Raw genomic sequence first — 18,796 nt, 5'->3', positions numbered from 1 at the left:
GGTAGTTATCAGCCCTGTTAAGGTGAACCCTCTACAGTCACTAAAATCAGCACCCCCTTCCAACAAAACCGTGATTACGACATGGTTTATGTTAAAGGACTCCTTGATTCCTTTAACATGAGCCATTCTAATATCAGAAATTGAGGGAATTTCTCAATTTTTCTATTCCTAAAAAATAATTACCATACTTACTATTTGTTTAAGTGACAGAAATTTTATTTAGATACTTGTGTTCAATAGCACTTTTGTATTTTCTAACACAGATCTTTCAATGTATATTTTCTGTTACAATCATGTATATCAAATACCATACTAATGAATATAACTTTTTGTATAGGATTTAAATAAGTACATAAATTTTATTAACCTTTTATTTCAATATGATATTTTTGTGGCGTATCAAAGCTCATACATCAATGACAGTAATAATAATTAAAAAAATATTATTGGAACAAAACACTATTCATATGATAATAGTGTAAGAATTATTATCAATTTTAAATAACCCGGAACATATTTTAGTCCCTTTAGTCGTACGTGATAGAACGTAATAGGTTTAACCTTCGCTATTATTGGGCATAGCTCATAGAACTTGATGGTAATAATTTATCGAGTGGCACACACTGTAAAAAGTTTGAGAACCACTGTTTTATTACATGCGTAAGATCATCTAATAAAGTTAATACTAACAGATTAGTGAATGGTTTTCTATACTTAGCCTCACAAATACTTCATGGAGTTTTATATTGAAGAACTCAATAATTAAATAGTGGGACTAAAACTTATTTAACTTATATTCCTTATGAATACATAATTAAAAAAAAAAAAAAAAATATATATATATATATATAAAATAAAGAGTGATATATTTGCACCCGACATATATCTATAAAATCAATCAACTCAAGTCACTTTAAGATTCTTCATCATTTCTTTTAATTTAGCTTTTTTAGCACCTTTAGATCCAACAGAGGCGCCAGTTTTTGCTGCTTTAACAAGTCCTTTAAACTGACCAGCATTCTTGGCCCTCTTTCTCTTATTCAAAGTAGACTTTTTCAAAGGAATATATGCGTATGGATCAGGTTTACCCTTGCGTTTAACATCTCCCTTGGCCCTTTTGGATCTATATTCTGATCCAGGGTCCGATTTGGCGTCTTGTTTTTGATCTAAGACACGATGAATTCCAGTTCCACCAGACTAAGGAGGAAAATATTAATTAAAACTTCAGTTACAAATTAATATTTGTTAAAATTAATTACCTTATAAAGCATAGTAGAGGCTTTGCTTTGTCCACCCACAGAAGAAGCAAATGAGCGTTTTGAACTAGCAATGCTTCCCCCTCTTTTGCGCTTCTGAGCTGCTGATGTGGATACAAGATTCTGGAATGTATTTTCATCGTCAGAATCTAATTCATCGTCTTCCATCATCATATATTTCCTCTTTCTAGACTCAGCTGCAGCTTCAGCCTCTTCATTGAACTCATCGTCGTCGTCGTCATTATCATTGTCTTTGATGATAAGCCTTCCATCAGGTGTCATTTTAAATCCACCGTTAGGCAAATATTTTTTCTTCCTCTTGGAGGTTGATTCCTCATTATGAGTGTCCTGTGACAGCTTCATGGAACTCGTAACTTTTTGTGATGCCTTTGGATCCAAGAAGTCGATAATATTTTCAGATTCTTCGTTAAGGTATGTCTTAGGTTTATTCTTCTTTTTCTTCGACTTTCCGGAAGATTCATCAGCATCAAATTCCATCACACTATCATCGTCTGAATCATTCAATATATCCTCTATAGTTTTAGGTTTGTTCTTTACTCGGTATAATTCCTCCTCATCACCAGAACACTCATCTTCCTCTTGATCGTTTTCCATACGAGACTTACGAATATGAAGTTTGCGAATATTTTTTAGTCTCTTGTGCATTACTATATCAGACTGGGGAACTTGAGCTGCGACAAAGTCATAGCCAAATTTACGAATTATTCTATCTAATAAATATCTTGATTTTAATCTAAAATTCCGTTTGCAATCTTCAGTCATGTTAACGAGAGACTTGATAATGTGCTCTATATACTTGGTTGACTTAAGTATATTGTGAGAAGAAACAAAAACTCGAAGGAAGCTTAATGTAGCACCAACGACCTCTCTTGAAGAGGAAGTCGAAAGCAAGCACACATTCGTAAGAAGCATTTCGACGATCCCATCAGGAAACACATCCTTGAATTCGTAAAATATTCGAGTGATGGCAAGAAGAGAGCAATGGATGGTCATAGTATTTCCAGCAAGCCCCGCAAGTAAGACTGTTAAATACTTTTTTAGAGCTTCGTCAATGTCAGACGACCACCTCACCAATGACTCTCCAATTGATACCAAAAGAACATAAGCTCCAGAACGGGCCTTTTCGTTGACTGCTTTGATGCAAAGTACAGCCTCGGGAATTATAGAAGTTGCAAACTCAATATTCGATTGCTTTTGATCTTCAGTTTCACTGTCTAAAAGATTGAGAATCAATAGCAATGTTCTCAATCTTGAAGCTTGACTTGGAGGACTAGAAGAAGTGAGTGACTCAGATATAAGAGACTTTATTTTTAACAATCTTTGGCACACAAATTTCCTCATTTCATCGCTAGAAATTTTACACAGATCCTCAAGTAGTCTATAAGCCTTTTTCTGATCTTTATGATTTTTAGAATTGATTTTTGAGACAATGATATTATACACCTTATCTATTCTAGCTTCATCTTGATATAAAACAAGTACTTTAATTATCTCAAGTATAGATTCTTTCACATTTTCATCACTACTATCAGAGTGTCTGGCCAGAGCAGTATCATACATGGAGTTCATGAGATTCTTTGGAGATATAGAAGCATATAACTTAATAGTTTCATAAATCGAATTTCTAAGACCAACATCAGAAGAGCTAGAGTAAAGATTAAACAAAATAGGGAGATAATTTTTGGAGTATTTTCCAAGCTCGGATTTATTATCTTCATTGTCCCCATTTTTGAGAATGAGTTTACGGAGTGCAGCCAAAATATCCATTCTTAGTTCTTTACGCTCATTTAATTGAACACCAAGTATCTTAGCCAATCCTTTAAAGCTTTCCTTCAAGTCAGTTGGATTATTACAGAAGCCAGGAAGGAGGTTCCATATTTGATACATAATTAACTCATAACTCTTAGCTCCTACAGTATCACCAGATGCTTCACATTGCTTCGATCTATTCATACAAATAGATGCTAAAGGTAGAAAATTATTTACAAAATACGACAATTGTGTATTTTGTATATTTTCCCTAAGCACAGGAAGTAGCCAACTTCTTGGGAAATCGTAAGAGGTTTCTTCGCCAGTTATTTGAAGAGGAATGATCTCCAATACTTTCTGAGGCCCCATTTTACGAATAGCTTTTCCAATAACATAGTCAAGTTCGTTGGTTAGTGAGAAATTGACAGATTCTCTTAGTTCCGAGAGAGATTTAAGACATTTCCCGATAAAATTGGAGCATTTATCATATCCACCAAAAACGTCAATAAACTCAGCCAACAAATGAAAAACCTATAATGATATATTATCAATAATTATAACCATATAAAACAAGTATCATAACTAAAACTTACGTGAGCCCAAGCAGCATGAAATTGATAACGGAGGCCCTCAGACAGGACTAAAAAAATCTTTTCGGCCATAACCAAATTAATCTTTTCACCTATAAATCTTTCTGCATATGGTAGCAAACATTGCGTAATGACACATTTCATGGCTGTAGTAGAGGCTGTAATCTAGAAATGAATATATATGACAAAATTCAAAATGATTAAAATTGATAATCCTATCGACGCTATACGCACCACTTCAACACGATCAGATGTCCAACCTTTAAGAGCAGCAATACCAAAGAACTTTGGTAAGTTACTTAAACAAATCTGGTTGTCTTGACTCGCCAAATTAGTCAATGCTTCTTGTTGGACAGTAAGCCAAGCGATCATAGGCTGACAATCATTGATAGAGGGCTGGTAGTCGTAGAGTGCAGATACCAGTTGGGCGTTAAGGGAAGCAGACAGAGATGATGCATGAGGTCTAGAGGAGAAAAGACCATACAAAGCCTGCATACCGCTAGATATGACATATGCATTGCCCAGAGTCATAATTTTTAAAATAGATTCAGAGACAGATTTAACTTGCTGTGCTGGAAATGTACCCAGAAGTTCTTTTAATAGTGAAAGTGTATAGAGAACGACATTATTTTTTCCACCACTTCCAATGTTATCTTCAATGAGATGTATGCAGTATTTGGCCGTACTCGCAGCCATGGGATGATTTCTAACTTTATCCTCTTCCTTATCCTGAACAATGAAAGATGACCCTTTGAGTATGGATACAATAGCATGCTGCCCCGCTTTTCGAATTTTAGGCTTAGAATGAATAACAAATGTAAGAATGGAATCGTAGATACGTTTGGTAGATAAATCCCCCCACACTAATCGAGGTTGAGCTCGTAGAGTTACACTTAGACAACCAATCAGTGATCTAACAAGGGGAACTTTTTCTGTCTGACTATGCTTGGATAATAAATCCAAAAAAAGTTTGGATATGAATGAAAACTTGTCTTGGAGTACTGCAGGAGAAATAGACTTGATAGTCATTGAAAGTAAAGAGAGAATTGCAGATAAGGATTCTTCATTGTCGGCTGCTTCGAGTGTGGCGAGGAGAGCACCGAAATACTCTGTGGGATTATCATCATCGTTTCCTCCTCCACGAGATTTGATTACCTCAGTGACTGCAGCCAGGACTGCAAGCATTTCTTTGTGCTGTGCATTTGTGGAGCTGAAAGGAAAGAAGAGGATGGAGGTGTATTACTTATTAGTATTTTGTATTCACTTACTCAAACTTTTTGATAATTTTATTGAATGAGACATGAGTGCACTGAGTCCAATCCGAAGCAAAAGTGTCAAATGTCTTGAAAGTCGCACCCAAAGTTGCGTTCTCCTCCTCTTCTTCGCCTCTAGAAGATGCCTCTCCACCCAGTGCAACCGTATGTTTAAGCAGGTTCTCAGCAGTGAGCTTAGAGGGAAAACTCGAAGAATTGGATCCTCCAAAGGTACCAACAAAGCCTTGAGAGGCATTACGAAACTTACGACCCTGAGGATTCGAAGATGAACTTCCACCCTTGGCCCATCGCGTTTTACGTGTATTTTTAGCTATTCGAAACTTTCCCATGTTGACCCAAAAAGATGCCGACAATCAATGGAATGAACTATTTTCTATTGAGTATAGTCTTTAACAATTAACAAAACCGAAAATGTGAAGGATCTTTTCTTTCCACGTGCTTCTTAGTAGTTGGCGTTGTTGCTAATAAATAGTAAGAGCATGTCCCTACGTATTTTCTGATTCTTTTGATACTAACAAATCAAAACAATTACATCCTTTTACCGGACTTTTCCTTAAATAACTAACGAACCTCCCTCCTAGAATTGTAATTAAATACGACCAAGAACTACTAAATATTATATACATAAATAATAAAATTAATTATTAACCATTAATAAATTGAATCTCTTTGGCTATAACCTATTAATATTTTTATTGACCAAGTATCTAATAAATATCGTCATAATTATTAAATACGTTTATTTATTATAATATGTGTCTCGTTTAAGAAGGAATAAGATAATAAATGAATTACCATAGTCTAAAGTAATTCTTCGATAATATACATGTCATATGTGGGAGGGACCGCCGCATCTTCTCACCTCTGGCATCGGCCCTGTATAGCTATAACTTGGGGTTTCACTTATATAATTAGTTATTTAATAACTACTAAATAATAAATATTATTTAAATTCCTTAACATCTATTAAATAATCTAAAATACAAGCGTTTGTAACTCTCTTTCATTATTTATAGGATTTATGGAATGTTTATGTTACCAAAATTAAAATCAGTCACCCATTATAATAGAGGATCGATCCTAGAAATAATTATAATTACATAGTATGGTTTGTTAAGGTTGCGTTGGTTCTAGGTGTCTTTGATCCAGTTAATATTTTTTAAAACTGAAACACACTGCTTTTTGAATGTCAAAATATTCATATACCGCATAAACATAATCAAGATACTTAGTCTCTTTTGTCTCTAAGTCTATGTATCTTGAACATAATAATAAAGTACAAAATTAGATATTACTTGTTTTTTCAATTATCGTTTATCTCTATTAGATATAGAAATTGAAACAAATTCAATCTCATATAGACCGGACTTTTGCTGACTTATAAGCCTTTTGGTCTGATTATTAATGATTGTTACATGCATTTCGATCATTGACTTCTTTTTGGAATGGTTATATTCCAAGTCAAGTGTAAGATGATTTAAAAATTGTATTTGACCAGCGGTTCTAGTTTATAATATTTATTATTTAATCATTATAATGAAGTTTTATTTTTTTTAACAACTCGTAGGTCCCTATCCTTTTAATGGATAAAAACTATGTGGTAGTTGATAAACCTCCGGATCTTGTGATAAATGATGATGATCCTGGACGAGATTCTTTGTATCGTAGACTCGGACGTCAATTTCCTAGTACCTTCATTGATATAAATCCTATAATTCATAGTTATTTTTGTACGTAAAAAAATAAGATTTTATTGAATGTTGAATATAAATCTCGTAAATTCACTGCAAAAAATGCAATGTAGACATTAAAATAACTATGAATTGGATGTAGTATCTCTATTTATGACCTTGTAAACTACAATACCTATAAACACGGTTTCCCTGTTCTACATCGACTGGATTTCTCCACCTCAGGGATAATGGTAATCCCTTTAACTAAAAAGTTTGCCTCCATCGCATCCAAGGCTCTTCAAAACAATTCTAATAAATACTATACTGCTCTTCTAAGAGGTCTTCCATCAATGACTCATTTTATGATCAAACTCCCAATTCATGAAATAGATCGCTTCAGGGTATCCACAGTTGGGAATGGGAGACATGCAGAGACGCGTATTATAGTTATAAGTAAAGGGGTCACAAAAGATGGATATCCAGCAACTTTAGTACTGATTAAATTGCTTACTGGAAGAAGACACCAAATTAGAGCTCATTGCTCTGCAATGGGTCATTCCATTGTTGGGGACTACACTTATTCAAATAAAAAGGATATCATTCCCGAAAGAATGTTTTTGCACTCCTGTGAGATGACATTAAAAAAGAGTGATGGAACTCTGCTACTTCAAGCTAAATCTCCTCCATTTGATGAAGATTCATTTTATTACCCTCACATACATTTGAAGTGTGAAACACCTCTGAAGGATCAGTTTGAAGATGATTTCCTTTCATGGGTCATAATTTAATTATTAAGAGATAGCAAATGAGTTGTCCATTTTGATAATAATATATTCAAATGTTTTTCTTTGTTTAATACGAGCAAGTAATTTTTTTTTTTTTTTGGTAAATAATAAAATATATTTATTAATATAAAGAAATAAGTACACCAAAGTATTGAAATGCATGAATAAATGTTTTCGAATCAACATAAAAACATGACATAAATAATACAAATAATTAACACTTTATAAATAGTTTAAAAAATAAAAAAAGTATAGTTGAGTTGTAGTAAAATCTCTTATTTAATATATATAGTAGTTCTGGTAGCAGCTAGGGCAAATATTCGCGAGGTAAGAACGGAACAGATGGGGATTTTTTCTTCAATATTAGGGTTTAATATTTCGTTTTTTTCTTATGCTTGAATCAATGACTCTGGTAGAGCTGGCTATTAATAATATAAATGAATTGTATGCCATGATATGTCTTTATTTAAACGAAATCTGTCATAAACTAACCATTTCTGCGTCGTATTTCTTCTTTATAATGACAAACACAGCATGAAGGAAACTTGAAAGAGTCCACCATTTCCTCACCAGAGTCACTTACGGCCAAAAGTCTTTTGAAAGTGTAGTTCTGGCGGCACACTGTTTTGAGGCCATAGTCAGAGGGTTTAATGTTGGATCCAAGTGTGCACTCACTACCTGGACTATGACATTTCCCTATCTAAAAGAATACAATGATATACGGAAATTAAGTTGTGACTTGTCATGACACCTATAAAACTACTCACTAAAACTTTTTGAACTAGAGAGCTATTTCCAAATTTTTCTGAATTGATTATAAATCTGTAGTTGTTATCCTTGGTTATAGCCCTCTTGGGTATGATGTATTCGTGTATGGAGACACAAACAGGAGTTTCTTTGTCTCCATCCATCTCACGGAGTTGAGATGGTAATATATCTATAGGCGAATTTGAAACATAGGAACTAGCGGATCTCCCTTCGGTTTGCATTCCTTCTTTCTTTTCTTCATCAAGAAGGGAAATTAGGGAGTTAGAGCCTCCTTCTCTGATCATTATACGCTTAATGAGCTTATTTACCAGAGCTGTAGGATACACATCTGGATTTTCACAAAATTCTTGGCCGCCGCAGAGATTTCTGAAAAAAAGAATAAAGTTGATTGAATCAGTTACATATATATAACAATCAAGACAATTTCTTTCACCTTTTTTAAATTCACTTTATATAAACGTTCAAAAAAAAAATAATTCGAATGTGTATAAAAATTAAGACGATTAGATGTCATATAAAAATCAACTTGACGGATTTTATAATACAGAATCACAGACAACATTTAAAAAACAGAAATTAATATTGTTAAGACATTATTAGCACGTTAACAACAACAAATATATTCTTACGTTCTTGGGCTTGGATTCCTATAATAATGAATTTGTAATTTAATTAGTTGATTATAATTGAATCTTTGTTTACATATCTTTTAACGATTTAAAATGAACTTAAAGTCATGATGTACCTATACCAGGCATGTTAAACATGTACCATAAATACTCAATTTTTTTTTGTATGTGTCCCTCAAATTTTATTACTTATTGATTAAATTTTTTTAAATGATATTATGTGCTTCAATATTTTGATATACATAGGATTTACAAATAATATTATTCTAAATTATAGAAGCTGTTAAAACATATAAAAGGGCCGTCAATGGACTTAGAATTTAACACCCTTGTACTAACAAGTTATTTATTTACACTTAAGCATGAATTAATTTAAAGTTTTACTTCAAAGCCTCAATATACTCTATATATTAATTAAATATAAAATTAATTTTCATCCACATATGTACCCAAATGTGAACATATGCATTAGAGCTGGTACGGCAAGGGGTTGTAACGCGGTTCGCTTCGGTATGACTCTAACGGTTCTGTACGACGGAATGAATATATATGAATATAATCACGTATGAAATATTTTGATGTTATAAAATTTTGATCATTTTTTTTAATTAATAGATTTCGATAGTGCGGTAAGATTATTAATCCACAAGCATCCAATTATATAAGAAATAATTTACGTATTTGTTTATACAAAAAAAGGGATAATTACTTACAAATTGATAAAATACATACCAGAAGACGAAATCCCAGTGTAGGGATATTTTAAATATATTTTACAATGTTACCAAGTTAGCTTGTCGATACCTCGCAACTACAGGTACATCAGTATCAACCGAAATATATTCTTTTTGACAGCTGGCAATATTTTAACTGCTAATTGATATTGTTTATTACAGGAAAATGTAGACAAGCTCATCTTTTTTCAAAAAAAAAGAAAAAAAAATGTATATATATATTTGTACAGAAAATAAATTATTAAAGAATGAAATATCGAAAAAAAACTTGAAAAACTACATTAATTCTATTAAAAAAACATTTGACAAAATACCCGTACCGAACCACGTACCGTGAAGGGTGTACCGCGGTTCCTACCAAAACGTGGGTTTAGCGTACCTTTTAAGCCCCAATATGTATTTATGTGGCTAAGTAAAACTGAAGAGCAGATGCTCGTTATACACAAATAATTATATGTAACTAAGTTATAAATAATAGTACAAAGTACCTATTAACGTATTCAATCCTTACTTTTGAGAAATGTTGTTGAAATTTTTGTCTTTTACTCTTTTGGGATTTGGATAATGTGATGGCGTACGATTTGTAATTCTTCTTTGACCCATTCCTCGTATTGCAGTCTTAAGTTGAGTGTTATTTCTAGGCCCATCATTTTGAGCAATTTCGTCGGGGAATAGCATTTTTTTCTTGGTAATATTTGCTTCTGGTGAAGAGGATGTCATTTGTAGAAGGATTTCTTGACCAGCAAGAAAAAATAAAAGAAGGATTGACATATTGAGTACAAGAGCAGCGTAAATGAAGAAAACCTATAAAATATTGAAAAATAATACAAATCAATGAGAAACCTCAAAATCTTTTGAATGGCATGCATTTGATTACATTTTCAAAATTAATTCAATCCCTTTTCCATGAATAATGGTGACATAATTTTAAAGGAAAACATATAGCTTACTCTTCCAGAAGGTAATACCATTATTCTAACGCTTTCCACTTCACTAAATATCCTAATATAAAATATGATCTCATCACCATTGTATTAACTGAACTATGTACATTTTAACGTATAGCTTAGTGTAAGAGTGTAGAGACATCTATTTTTTCTGACGTCATTCTTCATTAATAAATATAATGTTATAAAAAAGGTGTAGGTACTATGAACTAACAGTTGTTCATGATCTCACTTACGATAAATCATTCAATTGTGAATAAATATCTAAACTGATCGCCCATCAATTTAATGAAAATAACGCAAATTTTATTTTAAACTCTGACTTTACCAATTAAACGGATTTGTACATGAAATAAAAGAGTGATGTGAACTCAACTCTGACCTCACAAATTTTAATAGTTGTACAAGTTTTTTTATTTTTTATCTTCAGTAGGGATTTTTATAGCCCCATTATTCACATTGATCTTTAAAATGAAATATGTAGACATTTTTGGATTCTATACGATCGAAATATAGAGGCGGTGGTGTAGCAAGGTATTCTGACCTGGGAGATGGATAATTACATATTCTGAATTTAGATCCTATAACACGTTGTGATTTTTATTTTTAGGGATGTGAAAATGGTCTAAATCCTAGTAAGTCTAAATAAAAAGAACAATTTCAGGCGCATCCGGAGGATTATATATATTTTAGGGAGACATAATTAATCATGCACAAATATCTGATTGTTATCAACATATACTTTAAAAAAAAGTTATACTCACATGGATTTCGACAATTTTCATATCCCCATTTATTGTATAGGGTAGGGCAGCAAAACGTGGACTGTAAATTAATTTTTATTTTCTCATTACTATGAAAAGGTTTAGTGAATATTTTTTGATATTCTGTTTCCGCCGTTCTTTTTACATAAACAAACTTAACTAATCATTTAGTCATTTCATCATCATGAGCGAGCAACAAGAAAAAGGGAGCGCATTTCAGATCTCCTAGATACTGGAGATGATGTGATGAAGATTACAGACATTGTAAAGTATTCTAAGAGCCTGGTATTTAAGCTGGGCAAGATAAAAAATAAAAGGGAGAAGACCTCTCCAGGATATCAGGAAGTGTAGGGCAATTCTCACGTGGATCAAAGCAAATGGGTCAATTGTTAAAATTTTATCGGACAAAAATATTTTTACTGTTGATCAATTCTACAACCACCGGAACAATCGCTGACTTTCGGAAACAAAAGAAGAGGTCCAAGGGGTTTACAACACCAAATATCCATCCCGAAAAATGGCCCTTGGCGTTGTTACCTCTGACGGAAAGATGATGCCTCTGTTCCTTTTCAAAGCTGGACAGAAAATCGGCCAGGAGGCCTACTATAAGGTACTTGAGTACACCATCTTGCCATGGTTGAAAATTAACTACCGTAGGATAAGTGCGATTGGACTTGGGATGGTGTCCCTCTCACACGTCCACCAAGTGCCAAAAGCTTGATTCTGGTCCAAAGAGATATGGCCCTTTCCTCACTAGATTTGAACTCAATGGACTTTTCTATATGGGGAACTTTGGAGAGGAAAACCAACAGGACCTCACACACAAATATGGACTTACTGAAGTCCTCCATAGTAGCTGCATGGAACAACTTGTCAGAGGAGTTTGTCATCAACTCCTGCAAGGCCTTCAGGTGACATGTAAAGGGTGTGATTCATAATGAAGGTGGCCATATTGAGTGAAAAAAGTTTTGCAAAAACCTTTTTTACATGTTTTGTGAGCATTATTCTTTTGCCTATTATTCAAAATATGAAATTATTGATGTATTTCGAAATCCTCTCTCGGGTATACGTTTTGCTACCCTACCTTGTATATACGTAGGCTGTGTATGAAATATATAAAAGAAGGGGGGGGGGGAAGGGTAACTGTATTCATGTACATATAAAATATACATGTTAATATAATGAATATTGAGGGCCAGGGGGGACTAATCCCCGGACCTCCCACATACTCCACCAATGTGTATATCGTAGTCCGTCCTTAAAAAAAATTATAAAAGTTTAATCAGTAGGTAATTAGTCAATTATTCCAAACTATGGTACTATTCTTCTCTATAAATAGGGAATTCTTCACAACTCTACGATAAGCAATTCGAGCTTAACTCATCAAGATTAAGATCGTACTACTAAAAACTAATAATCAAGAGTAATAGAAAAATCAACAACTGACAAAGAAATACAGTGAAAATTTTCATGTTTTTGGAATCAGTTCGTAAATTGTACAGAAAATTTATGTTTTTAAGAGGCTTTAGAATTTGAAACTCTTACTCCAGGCTCAGCGCACCGTTTTTGAAAATGGAGGGGCGAATAATTTTTTATTTATTTAAAACTAAATTTTTTGCTGCTTTATGATGGGTGATCAAACGTTCTCATTTGCCCGTACATGTTCTCTTTTATAAACTGTCCATAGCGTCCGGGATACTTTTTTATGGGTTCAACCAATTTTCAGGGCGTAAAAGAGTTATTTACCCCCAGCTGGCCTCTCTAATCTAATATACAATAGAAATTTTCTGTAAAAAAAAAAAAAAATATATATATATATAAGTCAATTTAAAAATAAAGGAAGATCAAAATCAAATTTTTTGTATAAAATAATCTAAAACAATCAATAAGAACCCTAATTTAACCTTAAATTTCCCTTATTTCAAAATATTGACCCTCTTCCCCAAAAACAGAGGCTAATTGGGCCACGTGCCCTTTTTTGGAAATCAAAATATGGACACCTTAGTTCTATGATAAGCCATAAATTATCAAAAATTTGGGAATTCATGGCCCGTTGTTACATGCCCCCAAAACCTCAAATTTTTGATCCACTTTCTACTTAATAAAAATATTTATTCGCTTGTTAACTTGAAAATATAACAAAAACCCTGTCAATTAATAATTTGTGTTAAAACATTTTTTACTTTGCCTCTCTAAAGAGAAGTAGTTCTTAGTAATGAATAAAGGAGTTAACTTGGATTTCAATCCATGTTTTGAAGACATAAAAATCGACTTGATCCTACAATCAAAGACTCGTGACTTGACTTTAACTTGATAACTAAGACTCACGACTCAACTTGTACTTGAAAGCTAAGTTTATACAGAACTCAAGAAAAGCTTTAACAGTAGGGACCAGTGGACTTTATATTATTATTTCATCAAATGTTTGTTTCTACGTGGGACTTCAAATAAAAAGTTAAAACCAAATTATAGAAATACTAAAATCAAAATGTTTTAAATTAATAAACAGGGATCAAAATATATAAATAATTTTATTCTAAGGCATTCATTTAAAAAATAGAATTCCAAATATGATAGATCTAACAAATTTGGACAGTTGCTCAAGGCCTAGTACAATCAGGGCCTTAGTTTAAGTGCAATCGGTCTATATTACTTTTTAATTATACCTATAACATATCATATAGCTTTTATGATTTGACGTTTACAGAGAGCAGTGTTAAAAATTACCGCCCTTCGACTGCCGATTTTCTAAATTTGCGGCCCTTTTGCCATTTTTTTACCTTGACAAAATTTTGGTCTTTGTTTTAATATGAGAAAATATATAGTATTTTGTTAATGGCTCTTTTTTTCTCAATTGGTTTCCCCTTGAAATACAATAAGTAGGGATGGCTCTGTTCCCTCTGCTCCTCCTTGTTCGACCACATTTTATATGGCCGAATATTAAGGTGCGTCTAAATCATATTTTGGGAAGGTTTTACTCATTTAAGATTACCTTAAACCACCACTGAATATACAACAAAATACAAAGGTGAACTAGAGTTTTATCCATTTTAAATGTACACACGTGATAATAAAATTAATTTTAAGAATTGTTAACAGGAGTGGTTTTAAGGAAGCATGGGGATAGCTGCCCCGGCAAGCACACATTTACCTTTTTCCTGGACCCACGACTTGTTCTAGCGTGACCGGCGCCTGGGGCAAAGATAAATGTGCGGGCAATTTTTTTTCTTAACAACATTTTTTAAAAGATAATTGAATATTTTAGAAAATAGAATGCGTAGCTTTTCTTTTCAAATAACATTAATTTCTATTTACTTTTTTGAAAATTTCTTCTCAGTTTAAATTTTAAGAAATATAATCGGGATAGGACCTTCCGGTTAAGGGGAGGTCCTGGGGCAAGACCCTCTTTCAACCGGGCTTGGTTATGATTCCTCTATTTTGGTAACAATTCAAAGTTAATACCAGCGGCGCTAGAATGTATGGGGGGGGGGGAGAATTCTATTGTTGACGTCACCAATGGCCTTATTGGTGGTTGGGATTGGATGTTGGACATTTTTGACATAATGTTGTGTTTTTTATAAATGCCAAATGACTTTTTTTAGAAGAGACAAAATACTTTTTGGAAAAATTGTATTTTAAATTTTTTTGACATTTTTAGAATAGAACATAATTTTATATGAGGATAACGATACACATTTCTTAACAATGGGGGCCAATGGTCCCACTGGTTTGGTTCAATTGCCTGGATCCTTGGAAACAATCACTAAATACTTTTAAAAAAGAAAAACAAAGTTCCGTGCAAATAACATGAATAGCAAGAGTTTTAATGAAAAAAATTGTCTTGCTTGACCTTGTGAAACGTAGATATGTCCGTACATAGAGACTACATATTTGTATTTGGTATTTATTATTATATAGATACATACATATGTTATGTACTAGTACATATATAGATAGTGAACAGGATATGCGGCGGAAAGTGTTAATTCTACATTGTTTGCATGCACCACTTCCGCAAATTGAATCAAGTACATAGGTCGGATGATGACATAGCATTTCAATCCAATCATTATTGACGTCATCTTTAAAATATAGATGATCTATTGAAGATGATATCATTATCGACCCAATTATTATACAGTATTACATAGATTTTGGTGAATTCATTTTTAAGTATCAATGTATGTATTTGAATCATTTTTCTACATAATTAAGAAACATTTTTACAGAAAGCAATAAAAATCGTTCATAAAAATAAAAACATAAATAAATCATACTGTCTAAAATTGTTCCAAGTTATTATGTGTACATAATATAAAAAACGTCTCAAGGTTCAAATGATGATGTGTTTTTGAATTAAGTCTGATGTCATTTCTCATACAAAAAAACAAAATCCTACCTCCAGTTTGAAATTTTGAACCATAACAATATGGATATAGTTGTGGTGCGTCGAAATAAAAAGAATCTTTAATTAAAAAAAAGGACAGTCCCCCCCCACCCATAGATTCATTCATGTTTCATAGGCATATTTGAGTCAATTAGCTTTGTATTCAAATTCGTGGGATGAGTTAAGATTTCTAAGAATTTTATATATAGTTAATAACTTTTAATTGATTTTAAAGACTTATATTGGCCACAATATGGCCCCTGTAAATAAAATCTATTAATTTCTCATTATTTTATTTCGACTAGTGCTATGTCAATCCTCATTTGGGACTCAAGAATGCAGTCCCGTCCAGTTCTGTCCTAAAACTAATAAAGCTCGGCGCTTGAAGACGTTATTCAAACTTTATTCCATCTTTTTTTATCAGTTCTAGTATTGATAGTCCGATGGGTCTACGGTCTTTAGGACCTAGATTGGAACGAATCAATTAGGATTGACACACCTCTAATTACAACTCTATTTTGGCTACTTTAAGTACATTTTGCGGGGCCTCCACTTGATTAAGTTAAATAATTTTCTGATATAGATAGCTGATAATTTGCCGGAGAATACAAATCTAATCCACACTCAATTTTGAGAAAAATCATTCTAGCTTTTTGTTGATAGGCCACAATTGTGCAAAAGTTGCAACCTAAAATTGAAGTGAGAAATTTGGAGTAGTTTTGATTAGGATAATGCAATAACTCAATATCTATTATAGATGGCCGAGAGGGTCACTTTAATGTAAGGACTAACCTGGGCTGAATCCCAAGGGCCTACTAAGTTTTGGGGTCCATTGATGAGCCGAAAATTTATATTAATATATTGTAGGTTATACAGCCCACAAGTCTTCTCATTCCCAGGCCCTATCATTAGGCCAAGGTGAAGATTGATATATTTATGGTGTAATTTTTGATGAAAATTACAAATCATTATTATTTGGAGGAAGATTTTAAATTTCAAATGTACATACTTACATTAGTCAAAAATACATAATGACCAAGTAGTTTTAATAAAACCAAAATGAAGTGATCTTATAAATTAGAAATCGGTAATTGAAATGATTGGTGTTGTTCAACATAAAATCAATCTTGTTCAAAAATCAAGAAAAGGGGGAAAAAACCACAATTTGAATTTTAGTTCTAGATTAGAACTTTTATTTGGTTTAAGACTTATATTGGCCTGATATAGCCTCTCATATAAAATCTGTCAATTTCTCATTTTTCTATTATGAAAATTAATTTAGACTACTTTAAGTACAATTTGCAGCACCTCCGTAGGCCTAATTAGAAAGAATACTTTGTTGATAAAAATAGAGGATAATTTGTCGAGGAATACAATTGTTCAATTTGTAAAAAAATTGTTTTAGCTTGGTTTTGTGTTGATGGCCCAAATACTATAATTAAGTTCAAGAATATTTTTTTTACATTCTTTTAAAAGCTCTGAGACTTGAGGGTGAAGAAAAGAAATGGAATTTCCGGAGAAATGTTTTCTTAAAGTCATCATATTCTTCCTCAGTCATCATCATACCTTTTTAATTATGTATATCCATCTAGATATCTAGAAGGAATTATTCTAAAGACCTCCAACAGGAATGTAATAATAGACACAAAGGAGATGTGTATTTTTATTTATTTAAAGAAACGGTCGTCTCATATGTACACATTGAACCCATAGCATGGTCACTCATTCAGATAAGAACCATATTTTATTGGTGGTTTCCCACTCATTCTTAAGAAAATCTATTGCGCCGTCTTTCTCCCTCATCAAAATATAAAGACATTCTTTGAAATCATTGATCCTCCAAAAAATAAGGTTTCAATACATTGATACTTCCAACGCAGTAGTCTCATAAATACATTGATTTCCATAGATATGCATAATTGGAAGAGGCGTTCCAAAGAGAATTAAGCCTCACATACACATCTAACTTACTGCATTGGACATGATTAAAATGATGATACAACAATAAAAGTGAAAAAATAACAAAAATAATCCGGAAGAACCCTGAGGTTTCCTCCACCTACAAACGTTGTTGTCTTGTTCTATGTAAGAAACATTCGTGTTTTTAAGGAGTTAAATCTTTACTTTAGGAAATACTAATCTTTTTAATTATGAAGCAACAAAACCTATGTAATTATATATATATATTTGCTAACGTGATAGAGCAGAGAGTTTATTATGGACTACTAATGTGACACCTGTCAATACTACCTAGATAACATCAAGTATTGCATATAATTATTAGTTAGTATGGTGATATTTGATTGTAAACTTAAGTCTCAAAACTTCAATCTTAATGTTTTCTCATTTTGTACATAGGACATCCGACCCCCTTTAATGCAAGGGATGAAGCTCAGGGCTTCAAGTTTAATAGGCCACTGATGAGCTTAAAAGGTGTATTTTTATTATTTATTCCCTGATTTGCTCAAATCAGGGCCCTATAATTTGCTTGAAGCAGTCCTGAGGAACATAATATAAAACTTATCATTATAGACTTGAGGAAGTCCATTATAATAATTTGAATATACTTCAAATTTGACCAATAATAAATGTCTAATAATAATGTTGTGGATATACTATTCAAGTGTACGTGTATCGTTTTCTATGACGTACGAATATACAATTTTATTAATATCAATTATAATTATCCTATACATAATATTGAATTTGGAATTCTTACCTCAAATAATGTAGAAAATTTTAAAAGAACGAACAACACAACAGTTATGATGTGCTACTGATGCTGACAGATGTATCGATGAAAATAGTCCCTTTTAATTAATTAAAAACTTAATGTGGCTTCTTTAGCTTGTTTCCTTGAGTCAGTTAGAGATGACTCCTGATTGAAGACTAAAATTACGATAGAACACGCGTATATTTATTTATTATTATCGATGTATTTTTGTTAGTAAGTAATGAAAAAAAAAAAAATATTAAAACACAAAAAAACAAAAAAAACGAGTGCTAATGTTTCTTCGCCTTGTCCTCTCAGGCGTCCTGAATATTTTTAAAAATAAATAAGTATACATTACTATATCAATTTATAAATCAAATGTAAATCGCCGACAAGTTGCTCATTAATTTGAATGCAAAAAATAACAACGACATTTCATAACTTGTATAATTACTCTCGTTCTCTCTTCAGAGTGCATCTTGTATAGATAATATATTACGAATAAT

The 18,796-nt window shown here is 32.5% G+C and overlaps 3 protein-coding genes across 7 annotated transcripts; 1 reads left to right on the top strand and 2 right to left on the bottom strand.

The window, feature by feature from the left end:
- Positions 1–357: 357 nt before the first annotated feature.
- Positions 358–5,403, bottom strand: LOC121121085 (RRP12-like protein). The gene is made up of 5 exons (XM_040715962.2): positions 4,885–5,403; positions 3,851–4,826; positions 3,620–3,781; positions 1,260–3,557; positions 358–1,197 (listed from the first exon to the last, which is right to left on the bottom strand). Exons 1-5 carry the CDS (start codon positions 5,217–5,219, stop codon positions 904–906), a joined length of 4,065 nt encoding a protein of 1,354 aa, XP_040571896.1. The 5' UTR covers positions 5,220–5,403; the 3' UTR covers positions 358–903.
- Positions 5,404–6,120: 717 nt separating this feature from the next.
- Positions 6,121–7,607, top strand: LOC121121089 (RNA pseudouridylate synthase domain-containing protein 1). Its single transcript, XM_040715969.2, has 3 exons — positions 6,121–6,357; positions 6,458–6,578; positions 6,738–7,607. Exons 1-3 carry the CDS (start codon positions 6,295–6,297, stop codon positions 7,349–7,351), a joined length of 798 nt encoding a protein of 265 aa, XP_040571903.1. The 5' UTR covers positions 6,121–6,294; the 3' UTR covers positions 7,352–7,607.
- LOC121121088 (uncharacterized) lies at positions 7,405–18,484 on the bottom strand. 5 transcript variants are annotated; one of them, XM_040715966.2, is made up of 6 exons: positions 18,297–18,468; positions 9,991–10,283; positions 8,746–8,763; positions 8,116–8,482; positions 7,841–8,048; positions 7,405–7,770 (listed from the first exon to the last, which is right to left on the bottom strand). In XM_040715966.2, exons 2-6 carry the CDS (start codon positions 10,248–10,250, stop codon positions 7,712–7,714), a joined length of 912 nt encoding a protein of 303 aa, XP_040571900.1. In that variant the 5' UTR covers positions 10,251–10,283; positions 18,297–18,468; the 3' UTR covers positions 7,405–7,711. The 5 variants fall into 5 exon arrangements, with proteins under 5 accessions (XP_040571900.1, XP_040571898.1, XP_040571902.1 ...); XM_040715964.2 differs by lacking the exon at positions 18,297–18,468 and adding an exon at positions 10,430–10,578; XM_040715968.2 differs by lacking the exon at positions 18,297–18,468 and adding an exon at positions 10,357–10,526.
- Positions 18,485–18,796: the final 312 nt, after the last annotated feature.

This window comes from Lepeophtheirus salmonis, chromosome 6 (genome assembly GCF_016086655.4).
Source record: "Lepeophtheirus salmonis chromosome 6, UVic_Lsal_1.4, whole genome shotgun sequence".
In the NCBI taxonomy this organism is placed as follows: domain Eukaryota; kingdom Metazoa; phylum Arthropoda; class Copepoda; order Siphonostomatoida; family Caligidae; genus Lepeophtheirus; species Lepeophtheirus salmonis.
Note: the sequence above shows the minus strand (reverse complement) of the source record. Positions and strands in the feature narration are given on the sequence as shown.